Source organism: Acipenser ruthenus, chromosome 23, assembly GCF_902713425.1.
Source record: "Acipenser ruthenus chromosome 23, fAciRut3.2 maternal haplotype, whole genome shotgun sequence".
In the NCBI taxonomy this organism is placed as follows: Eukaryota; Metazoa; Chordata; class Actinopteri; order Acipenseriformes; family Acipenseridae; genus Acipenser; species Acipenser ruthenus.
The window spans coordinates 8,343,209-8,371,080 of NC_081211.1; the positions used below are offsets into that span (position 1 = coordinate 8,343,209).

The window sequence follows — 27,872 nt, forward strand, 5'->3', positions numbered from 1 at the left end:
TGCATAATAAAAGTACTGTATTAAACACAGAATATGGATAATAAAGCTTGCCACGGGTATTCTTAAGAGCATTAATCTGGGATATATGGAGGAACCGATCGGTGTGTATGCCAAACCTACGTTGTTACACGTGCATCCAGTAGATCTAGACCACGTGACCATTCTACTAACTTTGTGTTTACAGCAGTGGCGAGGGATGTATGTTGCTTCCCTGTTACCCATTTTGTACTTCCATTAGCGACATCGGTCTCAAATGTAGAAACACATGTTATAGCAAACGTGTTTTCATTTTAAAACAGGATATCTGGTACTACTCAAGGTTAAAGAAAGTTCTCATAGTCTATGCCTTGTTTTCAGGATATATGTTACACTTGTGCTTCCTGGGTCATTTCAACTCAGTGCCTAAGCATGGCCCTGGCTGAAAGCATGTGAATCAATAGGGGAAGCAGCTGATTGGTTAATGACAGGACAAGTTCCCATCCAGGTGAAATGACCAAGCTAGTGCAGCACTAACTGAAAGCATAGCCTGCAAAATGACATGCATTTAACCATAGTACCAGATGGCATGTTTAAAATGAGAAATCCTGTAACGTGTTTCAAAGCTAGCGGCCTGTATAATGAATGAAGATGCGCAACAGGTGAGAGAATTATTTTGTTGGCTAAAATTAAATTAGTAATTTAGTCAGCCTCATAAAAGTTCAGCCCTGTTTAAAATGTAGCTGTGTTTTATATTATTGCTGTTCATTAAAAGTGCAAAAAATATGTCATTGTTGGGGAAAAAGAAAAGGCTTCATCTAAAAATAAACCCCATGACTGGTGTTTGTATGGTAAGCTTATGACCACGTGACCTGTGTTCGTATGGTAAGCTTATGACCACGTGACCTGTGTTCATGTGGTAAGCTTATGACCACGTGACCTGTGTTCGTATGGTAAGCTTATGACCACGTGACCTGTGTTTGTATGGTAAGCTTATGACCACATCACCTGTGTTCGTATGGTAAGCTTCCCATGTGGTAGTGCTTATATTGATCAGTCCTGTTTCTGTGTTCTTCATACAATGAGTTGCTTCAACCCTGGGACCATTTGAGTCCCAATTCTCTGTGAATTTCTTGGGTGCTCTTGACGTCCTGCACAAAACCATGTTGGTAACAAGATCTCCAAAGCTGCTGAATAGATTTATTTCAAGCTGCAGTATCATAGGTGTACAGTAAAGGTGTGTTGATTTTATTTAGGGAAGGTTCAGGTCTAAAAAAATACATTTATATATCCATATGAAATCTTACAAAACAAATTACAACAAAGTTGATGAAGGCATTAGGCCAGTGGTTTCCAACCATGGTCCTGGGGACCCCCTGTGTCTTCTGATTTTCATTCCTACTGAGCTCTCAATTACTTAACCCTTAATTGAACTGATAATTTGTTTAATTAGACTTTTTGAATTGTTCACGGCTCTTAAAAAGTTGCAGATTTCAAGTTACTTATAAAATGTAATTGAGCTCAGCTGTAATGAAAACCAGAAGACACAGGGGGTCCCCAGGACCAGGGTTGGGAACCAGTGGCCAAAGGTTAGATCCTTGGGAGACGCATACAACTGCCCTGGTCTTCACTCAGCAGGCAGTACATGTATTTTCTAGTTAATGTCAGATAATGATATCCAAGTGATCTATTAGCCTGTGTACTGAAGGACTTAATTATACATAGAAGGAAGGAAAAGGTTATTTCACACAAGCCCTGCACTGCCGTTCACTACACCGTACCATATTTGCAGTGGTTTATTGCTGCACAAACATTTAATCAAGTACATACAGAACACACTTTCTCAAAACAGCCAACGTTGTTAAAAATATCACGGTTCCAGGCAACTGTAGATAAGCTGACCACAATCATGCTGTATTTCACAGCAAGTTCACTGCAGACTTAGAACATGTGTTTCTTTTACTGCAGCACTATGAAGAACATTATCATTACCCTAGATAAGGTAACCACAGATTAGTGCTAATCGGAAAACCAGCTGTCGCAGAAAAGCCTGTTTCAACTTTGGCATCCAGCAGTGGCTTCATTTAGCTCTGTTTACAGTTTGACCACACAGCCTCTGTTTACAGTTTGAACTCCCTCAGGTTAGCTTTGTATTTCCAAACACTAAGATCTTTTTGTTTTCTCATTGTTGTCACAGATTTGTTTATATATTTTTATAGCACAACCTGCGTGAATATTAACGTTCTCTCCTGGAGAGGCGCAACATAATGATTCAACTCAGGACTGCTGCACGTGTAACTGCACTATCTCTTAGACTGTGCCTCCTCCCTGTTGCATACACAATGTTTAAATGCATGGTTTGGATGCTTAGTTAATATTATATGGTCTGCTGTACGATACAAGCGCCACGACTGGGTTTACTGGCCGCTCTGACCTTGAGTTGGTGAAAATCAGCTTGCAGCTCACACAGCTCCCCATTCTATATGTGATGCAATCTCTCTGATCCAAGCCAGCCCTTTTGAAATACTTTCGCATTGACTCTGGATGCTTGGTATTCCAATCACCGTTGTGTTTTTTTTTTGGAGGGGGGTGGTGGTTTGCAGTCTTTGCTGCTAAAATGTTACAAATAAATTAAAACAATATGGGAAGCTACCTGTGACTCAACGGTCAAAAGTTTCACCATTTATTTCTGATTATTATTAATAATGTGAGGCTTGTATAGTCATGGTCGATACGCAAACGTGGGTGCAAAAGGCTTTATTAGGATAGCACACAGGCGTACAGAGCTAGAGGGATAGTGCAGCTGTTTAATTACTAATAAGTCTCACTCACATTTCTATCTCAACATGCTTGCAGAGGGAGGGGAGGGTATCACTGGAACAGCACAGTGCTTTACCACCCATACTCACTGAGACCTGAATGAATACCACGAAACAGTTAAACCTTTAATGACTGGCTTTCCGAAAATAATATACAATTTGACTTTAAATTAATTACAAAAGAACAGTTAAATAATATCCTGAGAGATTTCTATTCTGGGCTGGAATCCACAATGATTTCTTAAGTTTCTCTTACGTTTTTCTTAAGATAGATATTTTTTTCTTAAGTTCTATTCATGAAGGGTGATAATAGAATTCTTAACTACGAAATTCTTAAGAAATTCTTAAGCCGTTACCAAGGAATTTCATTACCCGTTACCAAGGAAGCTAAACTAACTAATAATAACACTCAATATATTTTTTAAATAGCCCGCTGTACTAAGTAAGCCCGAGGCGCTGTTGTTGACAAAAAGGGCTGTATTTTGGTGCATAAAAAAACCTTTTTCAAACTTTAAAACATATTTTGACATGTTTTTATGTTAAGCTTTACTGAATAATTTATTGTATTTGGAGAACATTAACTGTAATTTGTGACTTCGGAGATATTCCAGGGGATTCTTTCGATCTATCAAACGCCTTTCAGTCCTCAAATCTTCATTTATTATGTCTTGAACCACAAACGCTGCCATGATACGCAGCTACTAATGATAGAACGAGCTACGAATTTTATTAAGTCACCTCAAGAGTTCTTGTAAGTTTTTTTCTTATATTTAAGAAAATATTATGTCTAAGAATCATTGTGAATTGCACTTAAGAAAAATTATGAACTTACGAAATTCTTAAGAAGTTTCCATGGTAACTAAGATAAGAATTTTCTTAAATTGCTTTGTGGATTCCAGCCCTGGTAACAAATACCTAACAACGCACCAAGAAGTGACAATAAACAGCACAACCCATGCCCTCTCGTGCCTTATTGCTTAAACATAAAAAAGGATTCATATACTGTACATCTTAATCCTAATGATCTTGGTGATGGACCCTGAGTGTTCTGCTTCACTTAACTGTCACTGCGGACATTATCTCAGATAGCAATGCTGAAGCATGAAGAGTTTAAAACACTCTGAGGAAGCTGACAGGATGGGATAGCACTTCCACTGTTCAGAAAGCAGTCAGGCATCAAACAGGACACCCAGAGGGTTTCAGGGGTCCTGAGAAGACGTCCTCAAATCACACCCGCTGCTGCTGGGGAGAGAGAAACACGAATCAGACATCTTACACCAATCAGACATTCAAACTGGGAGGGTCCTTGAAAAATGTGCTTCTTCATTACCCAGTTTTTGGTCTGTTAAAATAATAAATAATAAATCCTATTTTTTGCGATTTGTCATGTGACAACTAGGGAATTAACCAATCAGAGACCAGCTTCAATGCACGTGGTCCAGCAGTATCCAATGACGGAGGTGTAATAGCGTCAGATATCCGTCAGATTTTGTAGAGACAAAAAAGAGCTATATTTGAAGCAGATTCACAGCTTCAATTGCACCTTTTTCATATCCAATACTACTACAACTACTACAAAGAAGAAGAAGAAGAAGAAGAAGAAGAAGAACAAGAACAAGAACAAGAACAAGAACAAGAACAAGAACAAGAACAAGAACAAGAACAAGAACAAGAAGAAGAAGAAAGGGAGCAGAGTTTTTCTGGTCAGGATGTTTCCATCACTACCTGTCTTTTCAGTAGAACAGTATTGCCTCATGAGAGCTCTTTATGGTGTCCTCAATTGACTCGTAATCGTGATCGCTGTCCTCGTCAGAAACAGCAACTGAAAGACACAATAGGTTAGGCTAGCAGAGAAATCCTCCAACACTGTGAAGCTCTCACAGTTCTCTTGAGTGCAGACCACAGTCATGGTGTTTCTCACACTAAACTAATGAGAAGACTAGCTCAGCTCCTTTTAAAGGTCAAGGTTTACCCTTGTGTGCTAGCTGTAGCACTTTCAGATCGTTCTATTAGAATCTTTACTGAAGCGTTTTACCAACACACAGTATAATCTAAGAGAAAACCCTATTTATACCAGTAGTGATGTTCTGCATGACTATATCAGTTATTTCCATGCTACAACCAAAGCAAATAGAAACCTTCCGTTTAGATTTCAGTCCTTCTGTCCCACCTTTGATTTTTTTCTTGGCCTTCGTGGCTTTGGGGGTCTTGGTGTATTCGTTGAGGTGGGCGTCCTCCTTTCCCTTCCCCTTGGGTCTCCTGGGGGCTAGCACTGGGGGCTTGTCAGGAAAGCTCGTAAGAGTCTGTGTGATAAAAGAAAGGGCTTTACCTGTCCTTTTATACTAATGCACCACAGTAAATCTTGTTTAAAAGCATATTTATTTGAAAAGGCATTTCTTGGTACGTTGCCATTAGGTTGTGAATTGATTTGAAATAGCTGACTAACAAATAAAAATGTCTTGAGCGCTTTGAGAGGACCTGGTTTTGAAAGGCGCTATATACATGCAATGTTGTTGTTGTTGTAAATCTTTACAGTAGGTTGCCGTCTACCCTGGTTTTTCCTGCTCATGTTTGTTATGTCATATTTCTTTTCGAAACTGGGCCTTTCAGACCTTTCCAATGAATGGAAGTACACAATAGGTAAGCAGGGCCGGATAAACGCAGGGGCTTTAGGGGCTGCAGCCCAGGGCCTCAGATTTTGAGGGGCCTAAAAAATATATATAATTTATAATACAATATCTAATAAGTCGCGTGTGACTGTCTGGATAGGAACAACAGGTCTGTTTAACCCAGCCGTATTGCGTTGGAGGAGCGGGGACTGTCTGATCATGACTTTTATCAGGTGTGCTGCAGCGCAAACGCGACGCAGATCAGAATCTGTAAATGTCTGACAAAGCAGCACCTAGGAAGTATGAGAGAGACGCTGAAAAGCAGAAACACAACAAGTACAACAAGAGATATGTTAAACAAAACACCAACGCTGACACGCTATTTTAATACAATACCAACAAATGTATGAAGGTACCAGTACTTTGGAAAATACTAACGCACGCCTTAACCAGCGAGATATGATTGGCTGTTTCACTTCTTTGGCTCTGAGCTTCCTGCTACTTTCCTAATGGCTGATGGGATTTGCAGTTACTTTTAATAAACCATTAGACGCAAATTGGACCGGACCAAATGACACTGTAATGAATGAACCGTGGGGGCTGGATAAAGTACCTCTGAGGGCCGGATTCGACCCGCGGGCCTTGTGTTTGACACCCCTGCTCTGGAGGGAACTGTGTACATGAGTTAGTAACAGCTGTGGTAACAGTCAAAGCTATCTAAACAGTAACTTCATGGTTGGTTAACTGTACAAGGAAACAAGGCCCCCTGAGTGTCCAAACGCCCAAGACCTTGTCGAAGTAGCTAAAAGAAGTTGTATTCAATGGCTTTAAAACCGAAAGCTTTTATGACATTGGATTTCTTGCACAATGACTGTCTGTGTACAGCCTTGGGACGCCACGGCAGGAAAAATGTCAGCGGCCCGGAGAGGAAAATAGTCTTCCAATCGACTTCTAAACCAATGCTGAAGTTAATTGCGATTGATTGGTGTACTCAATTGTAAACATGAGGAAGGACAGCTGTTCTTGTTTTGAAATCAACATGTTAATGAATGGATTTATTGAATACCTGCTGATAAATATTTCTTAAAGATCTCTACTGTAGGACATAACAACTGGGAATCCCTTTAGAAATAAGTGGGGCTGTTATATCTACTCTGAGATCATTTTTTGTATATAATTTAGTATCATGGAAAAACACTGATTTCTGGTTAGCTTGGAAAACTGTATCCCTACAACCCTCCCCCTGGCACTCACACTCGCACTCACACACACATACACACACTCACACACACACACACACACACTCACACACACACACACACACTCGCACACTCGCACTCACACACACACTCGCACTCACACACACACTCGCACACTCACACACTCGCACACACACACACACACACACACTCACACACACACACACACTCGCACACACACACTCGCACACACACACACTCGCACACTCGCACTCTCACACACACACACTCGCACACACACACACACTCGCGCACAAACACACTCGCACTCACACACACACACACACTCACACACACACATACTCGCACACACTCGCACACACACACTCACACTCGCATTCGCACTCACACACACACACACACACACACACACTCGCACACATACACACTCGCACTCACACACACACACACATACACTCGCACTCACACACACACACACACACATACTCGTACACACTCGCACACACACACACACACTCGCACACACACACACACACACACACACACACACACACACACACACACTCACACACTCGCACACACACACAAACTCGCACACACACACACACACACTCACACACACTCACACACACACACACACTCGCACACACACACACACTCGCACTCACACAGTGATTCTTACCGGAGAGGGGCAGAGCCTCTGTGGGTTTTCAGAGATGGTGAGCTTGGCCAGTCGGGGCGGAATGGTCTCCACAGAGTGAAGGGGTGGGACTTTAGCCAGATCCTTAGTCTTTTCCGGGACTTTTGACGAAGATGTTCTCCTCTTGGGCGGCCGGGGAGGCGGGGCCACGTTCGAGACGGTGAGCTTGCGGAAGTCGTAGTAGAAATTGTCCGTCACCTCACATAAGTGCTGCTGCTTCAGGACAGGGGCCTTGTTCTTTTCCCAGGGCAGGGGGTCTTTGGTGAAGGAAACTGACATGTTGATCCATTTGGCAGGCAAGTAGAAGCAGTCCTCGGGGGCAGCTGGTAAGCTGGCCAGTACGGTGGGCTCCAGGGTGACCTCCTCCAGCCGCAGAGTGGAGAAGGTGCCCAGGAGATCATTCTCCAAGGAAGGGTCCCGAACCGCCACCTTCACATCCAGGGGCAGAATGAATTTCTCACAGATGTCCAGAATACTGTACTTTGTGTGGTCACTGATCTTCTCCAGAAAGCTCCCTTCTAGGTACATGGGTAGCGAAATCTGCTCACAGTCCTCCTCATCATCATCACATTCATCGCTTACCCGGTTGCACACCAGCCCAGACTCCTTTCCCAGGCAGCTACCCTCCACCTGGTTTTGATCAAGCACCTCAAGCTGGTCTCCAATACTCAGGGCAGGGAGATCCTCTTCAAGGCTCTCACAGTACTTGGAGACGGTGACTTTCATGCCGGCATTCTTGCTGGCGGCCACAGAGAGGTCATAGACGGTGTGGAATTCTCGGGGTCTCCTCCGGAAGCGTCCCCCGTAGCTCTGCAAGATCAGGAAGTACCTCTTGGGCTTCTTGCCAGCCACAGTGGAGGCCAGGACCATCTTGGAGTGGAGAGCTCCGTGGATCAGGAGGTGGTTGCCTTTCCGTAGCGCCGGCAGCCACTCGCATTTGAAGAGAGGCTGGCTCTCGGGTCCCTCCAGGATTTCCGAGAGCGTTGGGAAGACGTCGTGAGGCTGGGACAGGATCTCGCTCAGGGATAGGGGGGAGATGAAGGTCACGTCTCGGCACTGTTCAGTCACGTCTATCAAATCCACCTCCAGGGTCGAGGGCATCTTTACTAAGTTCTTTCTTACTGGAGAAGAAAGACAGAACACTTTGATTAATTTATTTTGTTAGATATATTTAAGCAAGATGGATCCACTGAGATGCAGCATCCTGTTTTTAGTATGCAGATTCACTGAGGTAAGGGACTAAAGACTCACTGAGGTAGGGGCTAAAGATCCACTGAGATAGGGGCTAAAGATTCACTGTGGTAGGGGGCTAAAGATTCACTGAGACAGGGGGCTAAAGATTCACTGAGGTACGGGGCTAAAGATTCACTGAGGTAGAGGGCTAAAGATTCACTGAGACAGGGGGCTAAGGATTCACTGAGGTACGGGGCTAAAGATTCACTGAGACATTGGGCTAAAGATTAACTGAGATAGAGGGCTAAGGATTCACTGAGGTACTGGGCTAAAGATTCACTGAGACAGGGGGCTAAAGATTCACTGAGGTAGAGGGCTAAAGATTCACTGAGACAGGGGGGCTAAAGATTCACTGAGGTACGGGGCTAAAGATTCACTGAGATAGAGGGCTAAAGATTCACTGAGACAGGGAGCTAAAGATTCACTGAGGTATGGGGCTAAAGATTCACTGAGACAGGGGGCTAAAGATTTGTGTGAAAGTTCGTTTGGTCGGGCATCTGCTTTACCAGGCTTTCATTATGCTTTATTGCACTTTGCAATGCTTTTACTGAGGTAAACTTTCATAAGGGAAGCACTCCTGCAAAAGATATATGACTGGGATTTGAGACAGGGAATTGAGATGGGCAGTTGTCGGTACTGCTGTCTTTGTTGCTTTGTCTTTCAGTGTTGTGCCCTTAGTTGCAAAACGGGGTTAAAATGTAGGAATATGTCATTGTGGGTTATGAATAAAATCCCATTAAAAAATCAACACATGATGGGTGATATTCAATCAACCTAAACAGTAATTGATCTAAATGCTGTAACTGTTTAAAGAATTAATAAAAAATAAGTAGCTTCAATTATCAGCTCAAAGCAGCTCAATGGACCTGATGAGTTGATGATACTGACACCAGCACATAACATTTACTTGCCTCTCTACTGTAGAGCTTGCTCTCCAGTTGAATGGTAAGACGTTCACTTTGAACTGCATGGTTTATACAGTTCAATATATTTTTGATTCACTTTATTAAGCAATTATTAAATGTTCTCAAGCTCATGACCCTGATCCCTGTCGCCAGGGATTTCATCCCCTGTGTGGAAAAGACCTATTGAGAATCCCCTTTTTAAAAGCTTACCACAGTATTCTGTCATGGTATCATTGCAGTTTCACCATGCTTTCTACATGGTTATACTGGCATTTACCACAGTTTACCCTGTTTTGCCATGTTTATAATTATACCTTAAAATACCTGGCTATTCTTTACAATGCTCACCTATGTTTTGTTCACTGTGCTGTATTACACGTTGTTGTGCTGTTACTATAGTAACCCTCTAGAAGGATAGTGGTGCTTACAGTGCATGATGGCCTGGATCTCATAGACAGGGCAGAGCAGCAGTGCGCCCTGGGACTGGGCCTGGCGATCGCACATCCTGACCCGGCGAGAGCAGAGGTGGGGGGATGCCAGGAGCTGGGAAAGGGAGTATCTCTGCTCGTCCAGGCACTCGTAGAACTCCCCGTGACAGGACAGGGGGATGTGCAGGGAGACCTGCTCCTGCTCCCCATCCATGATGCAGTGAGCTGTCCGCCGGCCCCCACGCTCCTCCACGCTGACGAAGGTCAGGGGCTCCCCGCTGCGCACCACCAGTCCATCGTAGAACACGTCCACGCTGCTCATGAAGCAGAAGGACCTGTCCTCGTCTGTCCCCATCCGCACCATGGTCACAATCTCCTCCACTGTGGAGTAGGGCAGGGACTCTGGCAGCAGCTCAAAGGAACCTGGGCAACAAGCAAGAGGAAGAGGCAGTAACTGTCAGGAGATACAGAGCCAGCTTCCCAGCGTTTCAGTGTGTTTAACATGCTTAACACACCTGTGTCAAGGGAAAGTGTGTTTGAAAACAGACAGTGGACGTACTTACAGGCTTTTGATGCCATGGTAACTACACTCACTTATTTCTGTTCTACATCTTTTAATGTGTTTGTGATGTCACTTACTACATAGTTAACAATGTACGATCTGCTATTCCTTTCTATTTAATCCTACAGGCATCTGGGTACTGAGTCTAATATATATATATATATATATATATATATATATACATACATACATACACACAGACACACATATACACACTGCTGTGCAAAAGTCTTAGACATGTTGCATTTTTCTACTCTGATGCATTATGAGCATCAATAATTTCCTCAAAGCCTCCAATAATTTTTTACTTTTATAACAACCTTGACTAACATATAGAAGGAAAAACACTGAGTGAAATAGCTTGCATCACTTTCAAGGTGTGGTATCCGAAGCATAATCAACAAGTACAGAGAAACATCATCTGTAATTGCCAAATCCAGGACTGGAAGACCCAAAAAGCTGTCTAACAAGGATGAGCAAAACTTGAAGATAATATCTTTAAGGTTTAGAAAGAAGACCAGCATTGAATTGAGAACAGAACTGGCAGAAGGCACAGGTGTCGTTGTCCATCAAATCAACAGTACGAAGATCACTCTTGAAATCAAAGTGATGCAAGCTATTTCACTCAATGTTTTTCCTTCTTTTGAAAGTCAAGGTTGTTATAATAGTAGAAAACACTAGTTGGAGGCTTTGAGTAAATTGTTGATGCTCATAATGCATCAGAGTAGAAAAATACAACATGTCTAAGACTTTTGCACAGCAGTGTATATATACTATATATATATATATATATATATATATATATATATATATATATATATATATATATATGAATTATGGGTAATCCAGATATGCAAATTTCAGCATTATAAGATCCCATTGAAATCATGTGAAAGTCGCAATTTGATTGGCTTTTGTAATGCTGAAATTTGCATACCCTGATTACCTATAATTTTATAGCTACTACTTTCTCTCGCTTAACTCAAAAGCTACCTGTCTGTCTACATATCTATCTATGTGTGTGTGTGTGTGTGTCATGGAGAATGGAAAACGTGAGATCCATGAAGGGACGCCAATAGATATTGGGTAGGAATTATTGGAATTATTGGAATTATTCCTCATTTTAAATTCACATCTAACACACTGCTTCACAGAAGTTGAGGCTCCTCTTATTAGAAATAAGACTTCATTTAGTAAGACCCGAAAGAGGAACCCGGGACCTCTGACAACATCCTCTTAAAGAGAACTGGACCCCTGGGCAGTATGGCATTGTCAGCTTCTCCTTTCCTGACAGCTTCATCTGCTATTAACATGCGTGTGCATTTATTGAGAAATGTATCATTCAGTCTGTCTTGAGCCTCTTATTGAAATGTATCAATCAGTCTGTCTTGAGCCTCTTATTGAAATGTATTCATCAGTCTGTCTTGAGCCTCTTATTGAAATGTATCAATCAGTCTGTCTTGAGCCTCTTACTGAAATGTATTCATCAGTCTGTCTTGAGCCTCTTACTGAAATGTATCAATCAGTCTGTCTTGAGCCTCTTACTGAAATGTATCAATCAGTCTGTCTTGAGCCTCTTACTGAAATGTATTCATCAGTCTGTCTTGAGCCTCTTACTGAAATGTATCAATCAGTCTGTCTTGAGCCTCTTACTGAAATGTATTCATCAGTCTGTCTTGAGCCTCTTACTGAAATGTATTCATCAGTCTGTCTTGAGCCTCTTACTGAAATGTATCAATCAGTCTGTCTTGAGCCTCTTACTGAAATGTATTCATCAGTCTGTCTTGAGCCTCTTACTGAAATGTATCAATCAGTCTGTCTTGAGCCTCTTACTGAAATGTATTCATCAGTCTGTCTTGAGCCTCTTACTGAAATGTATTCATCAGTATTAAACATCCTGTCCAGGACATTTCAATGTGGTGATAATGAGTAGGGTGACACCAATATTAGTGATATTGCACTGCTGTTTGAAGTTAAATGCCATTTAAGAGACCAGGGGAACATCTGAAACAAGTGGTCAAACGTTTTGCATCACCATATAGAATTAACATGAATTCAAATATTTGTTTTAAAGGAAGGGCAATGTCAGGGAGTGCTGGCATGTCAGGGAGTCTGAGGAAAGGTGTGTGTGCTCTGTGATATATTCATGACAATGGACAGTAATTCAACATTCCTACAAACTGACAAGTATTACTGCATATTTTACCCCAGATCCCTCGCCCGCTTATTAATGGGGTAGACAATATACCCTTCATTGGATCCCAAGAAAGGATATACAGTATATTAGAAACACACTGATTCACCCCTCTGCATTTCAAAAGAATTCAGAGCCAAAGCAGAAGAAGTATTAGTCTGGTGGATAGTTTAGTTTTTAAGATACTGAAAGTAAATTATGAAGGCCAGATCTTTCCTGCAGCCTCTAAAAAGATAGAAACTTCCTCTAAACTGTGGCTTAGATGGTTTACCTGCTACCAGAAAATCTGGATTGTGCCAAATGAGAGAACATTGAGGGGGGTGCAGGATTGTGCCAAATGGGAGAACATTGAGGGGGGTGCAGGATTGTGCCAAATGGGAGAGCATTGGAGGTGGGTGCAGGATTGTGCCAAATGGTATAGGATTGTGTCAAATTAACCCTATCGAAAGCCTACTCTGTCTAAGGAGACAACGACCAGTAGGATTCTTACTTTTATCAGCCAGATGCATTTATTAAAAAGACGTCTAGTACTATCTGATGAATGCCTGTTTTTCACAAAGCCAGTTTGGTCCGAATGAATCAGACATGGAAGGGCCCTTTCTAGCTCTGACGCAATAGTTTACTTTCTATTTTAATATCAGTATTTATTCATGATAATGGACGGGAATTGGCAAAGTGAAGGAGCTTCATTCTTTTTCAGCAGAAGAGAGAATAAGGCTGTGTTTATAGGCTGTGGCCGGGAATTAAAAATGTAGACATGATTAACCAAAAGTGCTTATAAAATTATTATTATTATTATTCATTTCTTAGCAGACGCCCTTATCCAGGGCGACTTACAATCGTTACAAGATATCACGTTATACATTATTTCACATTATACAGATATCACATTATTTTACATACAATTACCCATTCATACAGTTGGGTTTTTACTGGAGCAATCTAGGTAAAGTACCTTGCTCAAGGGTACAACAGCAGTGTCCCACACTGGGGATTGAACCCACAACCCTCCGGTCAAGAGTCCAGTGCCCTAACCACTACTCCACACTGCTGCTCCAAAAAAATTCAATTAGATATCCATCCTGGCCAGTGGATATTCCACGAGGCACGGCAAACACAGCTTTATTAAACGCTTGCCCTTTAGTTAACGGTATGACGTCTGTCTTTGAACTGCAAGGGCATTGGTTCCTGTCCAGCTCTTGCTTCTCCATTGAATTAAAAAGGCTGAGATGCTGCTGAGCCACTACACATTGTAGCCTGATGAAAGCAGGATGCTGAAACCTGTGTCTACTGGACTAACATGTTTGCTTTGATTTACCTTTGTAACTGAGTGGCAGATCGAAGGTCTCTTTGGTGTTCACATCCTCACAGGAGACCTTCAGGAGCTCAGTGCTGATGACCTTCACCAGATCCCCCGTGGACAGACAGACCTCGCTGCCAGACATCTCGTACACGGACCCTGACACACACACACACACACACACACAGACAGAGTTATTGTTCATGAGACACCATTAACCTTCATGGTGAACTGTAGTTAGCCTTCATGGTGAACTGTAGTTAACCTTCATGGTGAACTGTAGTCGTCATTTATGGTGAACTGTAGTTAACCTTTCATTATAGATGAACCCATGAGCAGGTTGCTTAGTGCCATACTTATCCTTTAAAAAAGTTCCCCTAGTAAAAGCCCAGCAAAGGGTAATGAAGCACAGTGAAAGCATGGTAAAGCATAGGCAAGCATTGTGTATCCCAGAGCGGCATGGTAAAGCATATTCAAATTCATGGTAAGGTCTGTGCTGTGGTAGTGCAATAACCACAGCACTTCATGGAATATCCTGTTTATATAACAAGTACAATGTAATGGAAAAGAAAACATGTTTAAACCTGAATTAAACAGCTGAATTTAGAGAATGACTTTCTTTAGATCAAGCTCCTAACTGCTTAGCAAAGTGGTGTCATTTTGGAACAGTGCGATTCTAACATGCTGCCATAGGATTTGAATGAAGGGAAAGCAGGTAGAAAAAACTAATTCGCTCAGCAGTGTTGAATAGGAAGCAGTTATTAAACGCTAGATCTGTGAACACATGGTGCATTAAAGAGTGAGTAGCAGGGAAAACAACGTGTTCATTAGTGGTGTAAACTTTGGATAGGAGCTGAAGTTAACTGAATAGCTTCCTGAGTAACTTCAGAGAAGAGTCTTCGCTGGTAAACACATCTCTCTCGACTTGCTGGAAAGCGACACACACTCATCTGTTTCTCAGCTTCAGCCTCAGTTACTAAATGACTTTATTTGACTGCATTTTGTATTGTTATTGGCAACAGTAAAAAAAATAATGAGTAATTTATTTTACAACAACAACAATAATAATAATAATAATAATAATAATAATAATAATAATAATAATAATAATAATAATAATAATATCAGTAAGATGTAACACATTACTTTTTAGAGCTAGTTCTTGAAACGGTTCTCGAAACGGTTCTCGGAACCCACATAACGAAAATATGCTGCATCAAAGTCTACTACATATTGTGCTACTGTACTTTATACTTGAAGCTGAGGTTAAATACTGTACAGCAACTGACTTGCATGTAAACCTTCAGTGCTTTGGAGTGCTATTAACCAGTGTGATCATAACTGAAGTGATTTTCTCAGAAGTCTCCATTGACTGCCCTTATATTCTGTCTAGGACATTTCAATGGCAGAGGGTGACATTCATAAGAGTATTAGTTGAATGTGGGGAGGAAACAGAACTTGTCAAGTTGTGATGGTTTCCTGAGGAAGGAAGCTGAAACTCTCTAGTTCTCAGGCCACTGACCCCCTCTCCTCCGCCCCCTCCCCTCCCCAGAGTACTTACATGTACTAGAAGTAAGTTGCCAATTATAACAGATTTGCTGTCTCTTAACCTCTTCAGTGCCTTCAAAGAGAGGTCTTGACATACTGTCTCTCCTACCTTTGCTCAGGTAAAGGGCAGTGTTGTGTGATGCACTCCCGTTACAGATTCTGTACCCTGTCAGTAAGATGAGGTTAAAAACTCTATGAGCAAAACTACAGACAAGCCTGGCTTGCACAGTGGTGAAGACACTCGCTTGCAGCATGCATCAACAACGAGGCTTGTCATGACTATATTTTTAAAGGTTGTAACAGTGTATGAACAAATAAGTGTGGTCTGTTTAAAAACACACTGCCTCTATCTGGCCAAGCAATGTCTCATTTGGGTCTCGTTCAAAAGTGGAAATCTTGTGAGATGTCATCGCCAACCAGGTTTAGAGATGCAACTGCAGTGGTTCATTTGAGGATTATTTTCCAGCTATCTACTAATGAAGAAAAATCAAAAACAGTAAGTATAACTGTTATAGATGTATAAAACACACATTAGGAATGTTACCATGTAATACACACATGTGTAAGCGATCAGGATTGAGGGCAGTCTGTGAAACTGGCAGCACACGCAGTCATAGACTACATTATCCCCGCTCCTCTCTTAGATTAGATTGACAATGTGCTGTTGTGTGTTTGCAAAATGTTTCAGGATTTTAGTAGAATGATGGAAAAGTGCTATTCTTATGCTGGCAACAGGAACACAAACAGAATTATCCACTATATAATATATGAATGAAACCCAAGCGCAGGTTATACCACGTTTCCATGAACCTCAGAACTCAGGAAAGTGCTCGAATTGCCCCCCCTCACCTCCGTTTTTAATTTACTCGAGTTGGCTCCCAGTTCGGACGGGAGCCCCAATTCTCTGGTCCGATTTCATTCTTTGGGCTGGCCTGAATTCTAAAGTCTGAACTCGGGCTGGGACGAAATTACATCACTAAATGTCAATCAGAAATATTGTAGGGGGCGGGAACGTACCGTATAACGGGACATTTTGGTTGGTATTAAATTCGGCAGATTTGCTGCAATGGGAAATTTTGACTGTTTTTAAATTGCCGCTTTTCACTTAGCACGTTCACAAAGAAAAATGCATCGCAGTTTTGCATCTATACTTTTAATTCCAAAAACAAATAAATGTTTACTTAATGAAATATGTCTGGTAAAACAGTATCTCATTTACAGTAACTCCTTATAGCATCTACAATGTCACTGCAGCAACTTCGAGAACAACAAAGAAGGCCTTCTAATCAGTTACAGTATTGATCGTTCTTATATGGACCTTAATTTTAAGGTACCGGTAAACTTTTACGATAAGCATTTGCTTGGTTCACAACATAACACAGTGGAATGACCACAGTAATGACCAAGGTAATTGTGAGGCAGTATTGCCATGTGTGAAAACTTTAACAATACAAAGTCAAAACGAAAATGCTTTCACTTGCTTCGAAATAATTTCAAACTGGTTAATAGATTATCGACAGTAACGATCAACCATTTTGTTACAGACTTTTTAACAAGTCTGGCATAGACAATTGTGTCTGTTACTTAATTAAACCCTTGAAAAAAACCCACAAAAATGCTTAACATAAAAAGAACAGTAACAGGCCATCCAGTGCCTCTGGGTTTCTGATCACATCAGATCAATTCCAGATTTTTTAAATCCTTTGATGGAAATGTCCGGTCGACTTTTTTTTTTTTTTCTTTTTTATAAATTTAGTCGTTGCCAATTATTTTTATTATTTTCTCCCAATTTGGAATCGCCAATTATTTTTAGGCTCAGCTCACCCCTGTGCTGACTCGGGAGGGCAAAGACGAACACACACTGTCCTCCGAAGCGTGTGCCGTCAGCCGACCGCTTTTTTTCACTCTGCGGACTCACCATGCAGCCACCCAAGAGCTACAGAGTCGGAGGACAACGCAGCTCTCGGGCAACTTACAGGCAAGCCCGCAGGCGCTCGGCCAGACTACAGGGGTCGCTGGTGCGCGGTGAGCAGAGGACCCCCTGTCCGACCTAACCCTCCCTCCCCCCGGGTCGACGCTCGGCCAATTGAGCTCCGCCTCTTGGGAGTTCCCGTCCTCGGTCGGCAAAGGAATAGCCTGGACTCGAACTCGCGACGTCCAAATTACAGGGCGCATCCGGCACTCTAAGCAAGTGCTTTTACTGGATGCGCCATTCAGGAGCCCCTTGTCCGGTCTACTTTTAATGTTTTCAAGTAAACTATCTTCATCACTGCCATTCGTATATCCACTTTGACATCTGACACATTATTCCCCTTGTCCAGTGCTTCTTTAACCTGTTCTGCATACCAGTCTACCAGGGGCTGGATCGCTATGAGTACTGTATGCAACCATCTGGTGATCCAATCAAAACTGCCAATATAAATGATCCAAAATAAATTATTAGATAGATAGATAGATAGATAGATAGATAGATAGATAGATGATTATGTAGTGATAGAGCAATGTATATATATATATATATATATGTACTGCGTGAAACAAATGTAAAAGAATATCTAGATGGATTTATCTTTTAAATTGTTGACAATTTGACTATAATATCATGTTCGCGTCTTGACATTTAACTCGCAAGTATTTCTGGAGAAAATCAGTAGTATTTCCTGCCCAACTCACGTGATATAACTCGCGTAACTCGGAAAAGCACAGAAACATCACCTTTTTCACCAACTCGAGTTCTGGGAGAATTCATGGCCAATTCAAGCGCACTTGAGTCTACTCAAGTTGGCTGTCCATGGAAACGAGGTATAGTCTAGCACAGGGGTTTCCAAACCTGGTCCTGGAGAGCTTCTGTGGCTGCTGGTTTTTGTTTCAACCAATCTCTCAGTTACTTAATTGAACCAATTATTGGCTTAATTAGTGAAGATTAACAGGTGTTCCAGATCTTTAGCCACTGATGATGTAATGACACCTATAAAACCTGCTGGAGAGGGGCTCTCCAGGACCAGGCTTGGAGACCCCTGCTCTAGCACATCGAAGAACTCTTTTTTCATGTAAAAATAGAACAAGATTTTTAGCAAGTTGTAGAGCAAGTCACTTCTCTCATGGATAAAGCAGAAGAACCGTTGTCAAAAGTACAATTTTCATGCTACAGAGTACTTCCTCAAAGATGCATTTGAACTCCTACAAACTCTTGTCTTGAGAGCTGTTTGACTCCACATTGTGTAACAGTTCTTCTTGCTGAGACCAGAAGACTGCCGCACCTTTCCCAACGCAGATGCTGCTTAGGGGGAAGTGATAATCAGATGAAAGATTCCTTGCGCTAAAGGCCCGGGTTCAGACCATTCCAATCGCCGTGTCTCCAGCAGTCAGGTGATTATGTGACTGATGGCTGCTCGTGACCACTGGAATGTCCCGCAGTCTTTCACTACTACTCTCTTACAGGAGGGTGTTGGGTAGGACCTGCCATGCCAAGAGTCACTCAAGACGAGAGGAAAAGATACTTGCACTTGCTTGAACTTTACACTAGTTGAAGCTCTCCCATAGCGCTGTTTCCAATAGCATCTCGCCCTCCGTTTCAACTAAGCAGCGTTTTGGGGACAGTACTGTGCAACGTAACAGTGAGAAGGGTACTTGCGTCTCCCTATAAATTATAAATTGCCCCGACAAGGTAAGCACAACAAGATGTTCTCTAATCCTTTGACATTACAAAAGAATCATGGAAATTGATTTTTTTTTTTTTCACATAGCTTTGTAAACTAGTTTTCATTGGGAATATTCACACACAAATATATACAAACAGTATGTATGTATTTGATTTTTAAATACAACTATGGCCAAAACTTTTGCCTCAACCTATAGAATTAACTAATTTTGCTTCATAGAGTCGAATGAAACCTGCTGAATAATGTTAACATATTGAATTACAAACAGCTGAAAAAATTTAAAGAATGTGATATTTCAAAATCTAACATGAAATGCTGTACTACTATTATGGTTTCTGGTAGACTTTTGTGATAGTAGTTTGTAGTTTATTTGATTACATGATGTTAAATAAAACTAAATTATGTTCAGCTGTACATGCAGGTAATTTATAAGGGAGTCTTTAATCTTTAACTGCAGCTGATAAATAATTGACTTGATTTCAGATAATTACGCATGTTGTACAGTATTAGCATCAAATATGGTGTTAATTATTAAACCCAGGCTCACACTAAAGCTTATGTAGCACAGAAGACCTGATTATCATTCAACAAGGATTCGTTGTGCTTCTTTTCAGAAATACCCAGATTAGATTAATCATCAACAAAATACAGTTTAAAGATTTATGGGTTGCAAAAATAATTTTACTGTGGGAAAATGCAGAACAAAAATTCTCAATAAATCTGTCTACAATAAATAAATAAGTAAATAAATAAATCAAACTGGTAGCAATGCACAAGAGAATATCAGCTCATGTAACTGCACACCTATTTATTGTATAGGTCTCAAATGTGCAGTTTTGAAAGAAACACATGTTCTAGCAAACATGGATTTCAGAACATGATATCTGGACTACACTGTCTTGTACTTCCTGGGTCATTTCACCTGGAGAGTGAAATTGTCCCCACCCCTTCACTGGCACATGTCCTGTCAATAACCAATCAGCTGTTTCCACTAGTGACTGACATGCTTTCAGCCAGTAACAATTGCCTGTAAAATGAACAGCACAAGTAACGTTACATTCAGAGCTGTAGATAAAGTTGCTTCATAAAGTAGAATGAAACTTGCTGAATAATGTCACGTTAACATATTGAATTACACACCGCTTTGTAGTTTCCCATATACTTCATAAAAAACTGACACAAATTTCGAAATCTAACATAAAATACTGTACTACTATTATGGCTTCCGGTAGACTTTTGCAATATGATTTTGTAGATTACATTATGTTAAATAAAATATATAAATTATGTTCATACAGTTTTTTGGTTTTTTCATTATGTCACAATCTTAAAACTGTAGATTATGCAAAATATTTGTCCATAGCTGTACATCTGGACAGCATGATAAGATAAGAAACTGGACCAAATGACCACAGAGTGTTCTGGTACTAACATCATTAAGGATATGAAACTTGCCTTTAAGCTGAGGTTCAACGTGCTGAACCTGAGGGCCTTTCCCTGGACTTTCCTTATTGCTGTGTGTGTTTGGCTGGTAGTGCGGTTTCAATCTACCTTTATTGCTGTGTGTGTTTGGTTGGTAGTGTGGTTTCACTCTGCCCTTATTGCTGTGTGTGTTTGGTTGGTAGTGTGGTTTCACTCTGCCCTTATTGCTGTGTGAGTTAGTTTAACACTTTAATAAAAGTGTATGGTTTCACTCTGCCCCTTGTGTGCCGTTGTCTCTGCTTGACTCCTGGGGTGCCAAGAATCTACATTTAAATAAAGAGGGTTTTTTCCACTCAACAGATGCATCGATGGATTCATACACACTTAGCCTAGACATAGGTGCCCATTGACTGCATTTGGTATTGTGCTGCGTACTGCATATTGCCAGGGACACAGTGACGCACACACACAGATCATTTGGTATTGTGCTGTGTACTGCACATTGCAGGGGACACAGCGACGCACACACACAGATCATTTGGTATTGTGCTGCGTACTGCATATTGCAGGGGACACAGTGACGCACACACACAGATCATTTGGTATTGTGCTGTGTACTGCACATTGCAGGGGACACAGTGACACACACACACAGATCATTTGGTATTGTGCTGTGTACTGCATATTGCAGGGGACACAGTGACGCACACACACAGATCATTTGGTATTGTGCTGCGTACTGCACATTGCAGGGGACACAGCGACGCACACACACAGATCATTTGGTATTGTGCTGCGTACTGCATATTGCAGGGGACACAGTGACGCACACACACAGATCATTTGGTATTGTGCTGTGTACTGCACATTGCAGGGGACACAGCGACGCACACACAGATCATTTTGGTAAAGAACTAATATTCAAAGTCTTATTTTAGTGTTTGAAAATGGTAAAATAACAATTGTTCAATTTCTTTTGATTTATTTTGTCTTCATTTTTGCGAAAATCTAAATGAAATATTTCCTACCCTCTCAGAATTTGTTACCAGTAATCATCACTATCATGTATTTTTATTATTTGGATGCAGATATTACATTTGTGTCATGCATGGTAATTGTGCAGTTTTCCAATGGTTGTACTGTGCATTTACCATCATTATTTTAGTGTGCTTTACTATACCTCTCTGGGTTTAACTCTGCTTACTGTACCTATGATTACCATGCCTTCACTGTGCTTTACTACACTTTGCTATGCGTTTGCTATTGTCAGCTTTTACTTTGTCTTTCTAAAGCTTGTAGGTTTTTTTATACTCTCACAAACTCCAGCAATGCAAAGTGTCATGAGAAGCATTTTTTTTTTTCAAAAAGAAGAAAAATAGCGAGGTGTTATAAAAGCACAGTGTGCTTTTGTTTTTAACACAAACTGTGTTACCCTTTATTTTAACATGTTTTTTTTCACAATGCATGCTTTGTAGCACATTTTAAAATGTCTTTAATAAGTCACATATTGGTCACATATTGGTCTAAAACACCTCACCCACTGCACCTCATTTGCAACTTCTGTTATCCCACAACAGTCTGATATGGAAAGCAGCAGCCTGTTGCTAAGCAGAGCCCAGAACCAACTATACTCTATACAAAAAAAGAAATACCAAGACTTACACACTAGGGCCCTATTGACACAACTGCAAGGACTGTTTAAGGGAATGTTTTGTTGTTTTATTAAGGACTGATTTAGTTAATTGAAATCACGTTCATGAAACCTTTTCAGCCGTGTCTCTCGCTAGTATGAACACGTCGTCTGGGATTGGATCTGATTTTACTCAACGTGCTCTGTAGTTACTCCAAAGCATCACCCCCTTGATATCCCAGGAGGACTTTACCACAGCTGCATAACAAAACACAGTAACGAATCAAAAGGGCTGATTCTATCTTCTCAGCCCTGTCATATTTTTAATAACGCTTGAATTCATGAATTAACACAGATGCAGAACAGAACAGTGTGCCCCGGACTGGATGGCTTGGCAGTTCATTCCAGGGTCAGTCAGAAGCCAGCCATCCAGGAAGGGGGCGGAGTCACAATGCCAGAAGTCAGCACCGTAATGCAGTACGCGAAGCGTCAGTTAGTTATTAGTGTCTTATTGTTTCGGGACTGAAACCCTGGTTTTGCACGGAGCGATACACATGGCTGTGTAGCACCTATGTGTATTATTTAAGTGTTGTTGACACGCAACCCAGCCAAATAGTTTTATTGAACTTTCATTGTCTTGTGTGTGTTATTCCTGAGCACAGCACCAACTACACCTGCACACTGCAATCCACCTGTCACAAGGTCCCACAATGAATGAGTTATAATCCATCATAATGTATCATTGTGTGCGCTGAAAACAATCCGATCAGGAGGTGAGGGCTCTGGGCTAGTCAGGTAAACAAGGACTGCACAGCTTGGCAAGCGCTACACCTCTCATAGTCCACAGCAATGCAAATGAGTCATAAACACATGAAAACACTGACTGTGTTACACACAACTCCACCTTCCTAACGGTCAGCACTATTACCTTTATTACTGAGAAAAAAATAAGATTCTTGAAGAAGCCAAGCAGTCTTTGTCAAGTTACCATTTTAGTAATTGTAAGCCCGCATAACTGGGCAGGTGTTTCAGCACAAAACGTTCGCTGAGCTTGTGTCAATAAGAATTACATGCAAGTAGCATCAGCGCCCAGGTATCTCTGAACAGTGCTGACGCTACACATCGAATTCGCACATGCAGCTTATGAAAGGAAAGTGTTAAACAAGTACTGGTGTTTTAAAGGAAAGTCATCTCTAAGTAAGAGCTCAGAATACTTGCCAAGTCAGAAGCATTGGTTAAGTGTAAATGCAAACACATTTTTTTACTTTGAAGAACAAAAACTATTCAACAGTATACATGTAACAGTATACTCACAGTTGCAGGAAGGAGCAGTTAAGAGTTGTTTCATGTTATGCCATTAAATTGTTTTCTTGTATCTGCTTCTAAACAAGGCCCATTGAGTTAGAGGGCAAAGCTTGCCCATAATAAAAATAAAAATAAATAAAAAATGCAGCTGCTGCTGCTGTAACCAAGTCACGTCTTTCTAGTTTTAAATGAGTTCTGTTTTTGACTTTAAGTACTGGGGCAGGTTTTGCACTTGCTTCAGATAGGGTTAATTATTTATATCTTTAATAAGGGCAGCAGTGTGGAGTAGTGGTGAGGGCTCTGGACTCTGGACCGGAGGGTCGTGGGTTCAATCCCAAGTGGGGGACACTGCTGCTGTACCCTTGAGCACGGTACTTTACCTAGATTGCTCCAGTAAAAACCCAACTGTATGAATGGGTAATTGTATGTAAAAATAATGGGATATCTTGTAACAATTGTAAGTCACCCTGGATAAGGGTGTCTGCTAAGAAATAAATAATAAGGACTGACAGTGCGCAGAACACCAGGGAGAGGAATATAAACACAGAGATTTGAATGACTTTACCATTTCAAGTACACTGGCTGTGAAAGCAGGACTGTGGCACCAATACGCTTCTTTGACTTGAAAAATGTCTTAATCGATTCAAGTAAATGATGCAGTGTACTTGGTTTGATTGAATACAGAACAGACAACAAGCTTCAATAAAGTTAAAAACAGACTTCTGTTATTTTGAAATACCGCTTCTTCATGTTATTAGTACTGCTTACGAACAGAAACCCCATTTTACCACATGGACCAGCTAACTTCCCTTATTAAAAACATTCTCTCTTGCCTTTCTTTCAATGAATAGAATTTAACAAACAAAGAATACAAACAAACTAAACTAACAACTGCCAAGCCCATATTTAATGAATCGTTGTTTGGAGTCTCCACTTAATTGCCCAGTGCCTGTTTCAGTCACTCCGTCCAGTGTTGCTAAGGCTAGCTATTGTAAAATAGGGTGGCCCATGGTTCAAACCAATATTCATGTAGGGGTGTTTTATTGTGGGTTTTCTATAAGCCCTCCTGACATATTCTGAATGCCTTTCCCATTTTAATTTCATTTTAAACTGTTTAAAAGAAAAACCGTAACAGAACATGGCATAATCGTGTCAGTGTTGCCAGATCCTCCTCAAAAAAACTAGAAGAAAAAATACAAGAAACCTTTAGAACTGCATCTAAAACCTCAAGACAAAAACGTGCCTAGCTAGCCAAGAAATAAGATGGGTTTTTTTTGGTTTTTTTGAGGGTGCGAGTTCCTGTTACTTGCAAACACACACACACACACACACAAAATGTTAAATATCTACTGAATCTATTAAGAGACAATTCATGCAAGCAGATATCCAACTTTAAATACGAAGCACATCATGTCAAGTCATATGTGAGGAGATTCTTGTAATTACATAGCGCTTGTGCCTAAAGGTTGTATGCAATTATCAGTAACATATACAGTGTGTAACAGGTACATTGCATTGTATACCTGATAACTGAACACACATTTCTGATAATAATAATAATAATAATAATAATAATAATAATAATAATAATAATAATCTTTATTTGTGGTTACGGGTGTGTAACGTGTGAGCAATTCAGCAATGTAACATGGAGCTAAACCGCTCAGAGCCTTATAGGTTAACAACAGTATTTTAAAATCAATCCTGCTGTCAACCGGCAACCAGTGCAAAGAAGCAAGAGCCGCTGTAATCTGGGCACCCAGTTTAGTGCCAGTTAAAATGCAAGCAGCGGAGTTCTGAAGATATTGTAGCCTGCTGATAGCAGCCTTGGAGACACCTGCAAACAACGCGTTGCAATAATCAAGCCGGGAAGAAACAAAGGCATGAACTAGCCTTTCTGCATCAGGCACAGACAGCACAGGGCGCAGACGAGCAATGTTACGAAGGTGACACTGCGGATATGTGACTCGAAAGTAAGGCTAGACCACACCAAGATTCCTAACTACAGAGCTAGATTTAACTTCAAGCCCATCGATCACTATGCTAGAAGAGTCAACATTTCTAAGTTGTCGATGAGAGCCAAGCAGCATTACTTTGGTTTAATCGCTATTTAATTGTAGGAACAATTGCCGCATCCAATCTCAGTCAGACAATTATCAAGAGCAATGTAAATGTATATGTTCCATATAACTGCATATTCTGGTTAAATGCATTAAACTGTGAGGCACATGGGATATGCAATTAACAGGAATCTACTGCATGTGCATTTTCATAAAAAATGGGTTTCACTTTTATCAGGTATACAATTAATTTGCGAAAACACTGTACTTGTATAATTCTTAAACCTCTAAATGCACCTGATATATTGATTTGTTTTTCCATAATGTATATTATCTGACTGGCACAGCACTCTGCCATTGCAACTAATTTAACGGGACCAGCCGGTGGTGCCCACACGCCGATTCTGTGCAGCACAGACTATGTGGGTCTAGAGGCGCTAATACCTGCTGGACTTGGACTGATTTTATAATGCTGTAGCCAGGGCTGGCCTTAGTCTGTGTGGGGCCCTAGGCGGGGGCCCTAGACGGGGGCCCTAGGCTGTGACGAGTTTTGTTTACGACTGTAAGTCGCCCTGGATAAGGGTGACTGCTAAGAAATAAATAAATAAATAATAATAATAATAATAATAATAATAATAATAATAATAATAATAATAATAATAATAATAATAATAATAATAATGGTATCCATGTATTATTAAAAAAACAATAGATGGGCCTCTTCAGTGAGTTACAGGAAAACAATTCCATCTCGGGTTTCTGTGAAAGTTTAAAAATTTATGACGTCACCTAAACCCTAGATGGACTTATTTTCCAGTAACTCACTGAAGCCCGTCTAGATATAGTCTTCTATGCCTGTAAAATATTTAGTTCTCTTGGTCTTTATGGTCACTAATGTTCATGTGCACTTACTGTACAGTAGCTCAGTCTTTGAATGTTAATATGATAGTGCTACTGATCTTGAGAAATGCGGTTTTAATTTATTTTGCCTTGCTCTTAATTTTTTTTTTAATCGCAAAATGTATTAATCAATGACAGTATGACTAATTTAACAAATAATAAGCAAAGCTTATTTCATCTGCATATTTATAAGGGCTGTGCTGACAACCCCCCCCCCCCCCCCCCCAAAAAAAATATATATATATATATATATATATAGTAATATATATATATATATATATATATATATATATATATATATATATATATATATATATATATATATATATAGTAACAGAAACTCCAGCATTAACATTAAATAACATTCAGCGTGAAATAGTAACAAAAAAATAATAATAAAAAAACATACAATACCGTAACTTATTTATTGGAAAATATATAACCTATAAATACTTGTAACAATATAATCAATCATTTAAATACGATGTCAAAAATATCAGGGTAAATAGTTACACAGCACGTCGTTTTTAGAAAGTTCTAATATTCGCAGTGCTACAGTATAGTATAACTTACAAAACAGCAAAGAAAACGAACCTATTGGACCTATTTTCACATATAAACTATGTGAGAAATGTCAACAGAAATGCATTTCTTTCTTCGGGATCGTTGCTACAGAAGCACTAATGCCAGGTCCTTATGGGCAACACCCATGAAGAGGAGCATTTGTGTTCAAGAAATCTCAGCGCCTACCTTGAAAATACACTCCTGAGCAAATCTGTAATATTCTGGGGAGGGTGGATTTGTCCAGCGATGCAATGTAGTCCTGCAGGGAGACGGGTTCGGTGGTACTCGGTAGGACAGACATTGCGACTGTCGGTCAGGCGAGTGCAGTCGATATAATCCAGCGCTCTGCATGCATGTGCACTACAGTCTACGCGAACTGCGGTGGTGTCTAAATGCACACTAACAAACTTCTCCCTTTTTTTTCTTTACTTGACGCACCGTGCAGGAAATCCCCAGCTGGGATTGTAGACAATCTATCCATTCCGCTTCTGTTTCAGTTATGGAGCTAATAGGATGTGTGAAAAAACAGTGGTCTGATTTTTACATTTGTGCCACTGTTTTAGTGGAATAAAACCTATGAGCATTCACCACCTGTGAGCTGGTGAGGAGCGGGGAGCTGGGCACTGCAATAGGGCAGCAGAGTGGAGTAGTGGTTAGGGTTCTGGACTCCTGATTGGAGGGTTGTGGGTTCAATCCCCAGTGGGGGACACTGCTGTTGTACCCTTGAGCAAGGCACTTTAAAAAAAACCCTGCTGTATAAATGGGTAATTGTATGTAAAATAATGTGATATCTGTATAATGTATGTGAATCTGTATAATGTGAAATAAATCAAAA

At 40.7% G+C, this 27,872-nt stretch overlaps 1 protein-coding gene across 2 annotated transcripts; it reads right to left on the minus strand.

The window, feature by feature from the left end:
* Nucleotides 1-1,156: 1,156 nt before the first annotated feature.
* On the minus strand, nt 1,157-27,591 carry LOC131699737 (protein THEMIS2-like). 2 transcript variants are annotated; one of them, XM_058997700.1, is made up of 7 exons: nt 27,224-27,591; nt 13,965-14,105; nt 9,891-10,313; nt 7,307-8,445; nt 4,966-5,098; nt 4,521-4,617; nt 1,157-4,034 (listed from the first exon to the last, which is right to left on the minus strand). In XM_058997700.1, exons 1-6 carry the CDS (start codon nt 27,336-27,338, stop codon nt 4,529-4,531), a joined length of 2,040 nt encoding a protein of 679 aa, XP_058853683.1. In that variant the 5' UTR covers nt 27,339-27,591; the 3' UTR covers nt 1,157-4,034; nt 4,521-4,528. The 2 variants fall into 2 exon arrangements, with proteins under 2 accessions (XP_058853683.1, XP_058853682.1); XM_058997699.1 differs by having other exon boundaries at nt 1,157-4,037.
* Between the last annotated feature and the right edge of the window lie 281 nt (nt 27,592-27,872).

Coding starts and splice junctions, on each gene's coding strand:
- LOC131699737 (XM_058997700.1), bottom strand. CDS start 27,338: ATGTCTGTCCTACCGAGTACCACCGAACCCGTCTCCCTGCAGGACTAC. Junction 5,099..7,306: donor AGAGGCTCTGCCCCTCTCCG/GTAAGAATCACT, acceptor TTTATCACACAG/ACTCTTACGAGCTTTCCTGA. Junction 4,618..4,965: donor GGCCAAGAAAAAAATCAAAG/GTGGGACAGAAG, acceptor TGTGTCTTTCAG/TTGCTGTTTCTGACGAGGAC.